At 44.5% G+C, this 2103-nt stretch overlaps 1 protein-coding gene across 2 annotated transcripts in view; it reads right to left on the bottom strand.

The window, feature by feature from the left end:
- Positions 1-2103, bottom strand: part of Gnptab (N-acetylglucosamine-1-phosphate transferase subunits alpha and beta) — a 60855-nt gene that overhangs the window by 9303 nt on the left and 49449 nt on the right. For both annotated transcript variants that reach the window (XM_048357283.1, XM_048357275.1), the window contains exon 16: positions 1329-1442. In XM_048357283.1, coding sequence (XP_048213240.1) covers positions 1329-1442 — 114 coding nt within the window. The remainder of the gene's footprint in view (positions 1-1328; positions 1443-2103) is intronic.

The raw sequence follows: 2103 nt of genomic DNA, 5'->3' as shown, positions 1-2103 counted from the left end.
GGAGAAAAAAAAAAAGGCAAGGAGGAAAGAGAGGCAAGGGAAAGGACAGCTGAAGGAACAGGTGGGCGGGGGAGAAGCCTGGGTGTGGGGTGGGAGGAGCTGGGCCTGCTCACTGCTCAGGCAGTGGCACCGGGCTGTGGGGGAGGGTCCTGGCCCCCAAACCACAACTCAGGAGATTCAAGTAAATAGAGGCTTGGGGGACAGCAGTCCAGGAGCCCAATGCCCTTTCCTGGTGAAAGGAGTATGTGAGAGCTTTCCATAGTTCAAATCACATTATGTACACAGCATTGTGTGTGTGTGTGTGTGTGTGTGTGTGTGTGTGTGTGTGTGTGTGTGTGCGCACGCGCACTGATCCCAGGGCTGGGACTCCAGGGCTTAGGCACTGTCCCTGAGTAAAAACTAGGATTACAGGTTTGAGCCACTGGTACCTGGTAGTACCTCATACTTTTACATTTTTCCATGTCAGTAAAACGTGTGAACACCATAGTAAAGTCTGTATTATACCCTTTCTTCTATTATGTGATGCACATTTTTCTCATATTTTACCTTCATTCTTTTCTTTTTGTTCAGGTCCTAGCACCTGAACTCAGAGCTTAGGCACTGGCCTTAAGCTTCTTTGTTCAAGGCCACTGCTCTACCACTTGAGCCACAGCTCCACTTCTGGCTTTTTGGTGATTAATTGGAGATAAGAGTCTCACAGACGTTCTAGCTCAGGCTGGCTTCTGAGATCTGACATCTCAGCCTCCTGAGTAGTAGCTAGGATTGTAAGCCTGAGCCACCACTGCCTGCCCCCACCCCCCTTCTCCCCCTGAGATGGGTTCTCATTGTGTAGTCCAAGATGGCCCTTAACTCCTACTCTTCCTGCCCCTTTCTCTGAAGTGCTAATATTATAGGGATGGACCAATTTACTTCTCTTCCTCTTACAGTTGTCTCTTCAGCCAAGGGGCATTCTAATGTGACTGTGTGAAATCAGTTACCACCCCTCCTGGTAGGCTTCAGAAAGTCAGCCCCACTGATGAGCATTTCCTTGGTGTTTAACCATCTTGTCCTGTCCAAAAGAAAGCTGAGGGGCTACTTTCTTGCCATCCGTGGTGAGGAGGAGGATGCTTATGGAATCTACGCAGCTAATCTGAATATTAGCTTACATATTTATTAGGTGGAGGGATTCCAAAATAAGATAATTTGGACTATCTATGCTGCTACTTTGCACCAAAGACATGTAAACCCTGAACCTGCCTCTAGTTTCAAAAGTGCTGCACAGAAAGGGGACAAATAGCGCCTGATAAGAACACACTTCCTGCTGTGTAAAAGGGAATCGGACTACTTACCAGATTGGGGTCATAGTATGCTTCCTGAGTTGGAGGGATATGGTTTAGCTGGGTGATATTAGCAGGAAGCATTTTTGAGCAATTTATTAACATGTGCTCCAGACCTGTCAGATCCTAACAAAGCAAAATAAAAACATAAACCTGTTATGTACATTTTAAGTAATGATTGTGGCTTTTGGGGGGGGGAACTATTTAAAAACAAAAGAAAGGGTGACATTGTTTAAAAAGAAATGTACTCATTGCCTGACTTACGAAGCTGTAACCTCTATGTACATCAATAATAATAAAAAATAACAAGTCTCCAAAATGCTTTATAGGCTATTTTCAAAGGGACTTTGAAGTACAACACAGTGGCCTGTGAGATGCCCCACTTTGCACAGGCTGGTCCAGGAACCTCAAGAAAGGAATGCTGCAGCCAGATTCATTTGGCGTCTTCCTTGGTGAGTTTCCTACTCCTGAAAGACGCACCTGGCTGAGAGCCCTATTCACCTGTAGCCATCGGCCCTGATAAACTTGCCACAGAAATCTTATGTTCCAGTGCCTGCTGTCTAGCTTGTTCCCAGATAGCAGCAGATTTATCTCTAGATGAAAGTCTATAAAAAGCAACCTCATAAAATACAAGCATCAAATTTGGTTTTGTTTCTGACATAAAAAAATGGACTAGTCATGACTGACTACCCATATTAAATGTTAAGAATTATTTGACCTGCATTAAATTGAAATGTATAAGCCAGAAAAGTGATGTCAGAATAACAATTTTCACCTAAAGTGCCAC

This window comes from Perognathus longimembris, chromosome 1, assembly GCF_023159225.1.
Source record: "Perognathus longimembris pacificus isolate PPM17 chromosome 1, ASM2315922v1, whole genome shotgun sequence".
Classification (NCBI taxonomy): Eukaryota; Metazoa; Chordata; class Mammalia; order Rodentia; family Heteromyidae; genus Perognathus; species Perognathus longimembris.
Note: the sequence above shows the minus strand (reverse complement) of the source record. Positions and strands in the feature narration are given on the sequence as shown.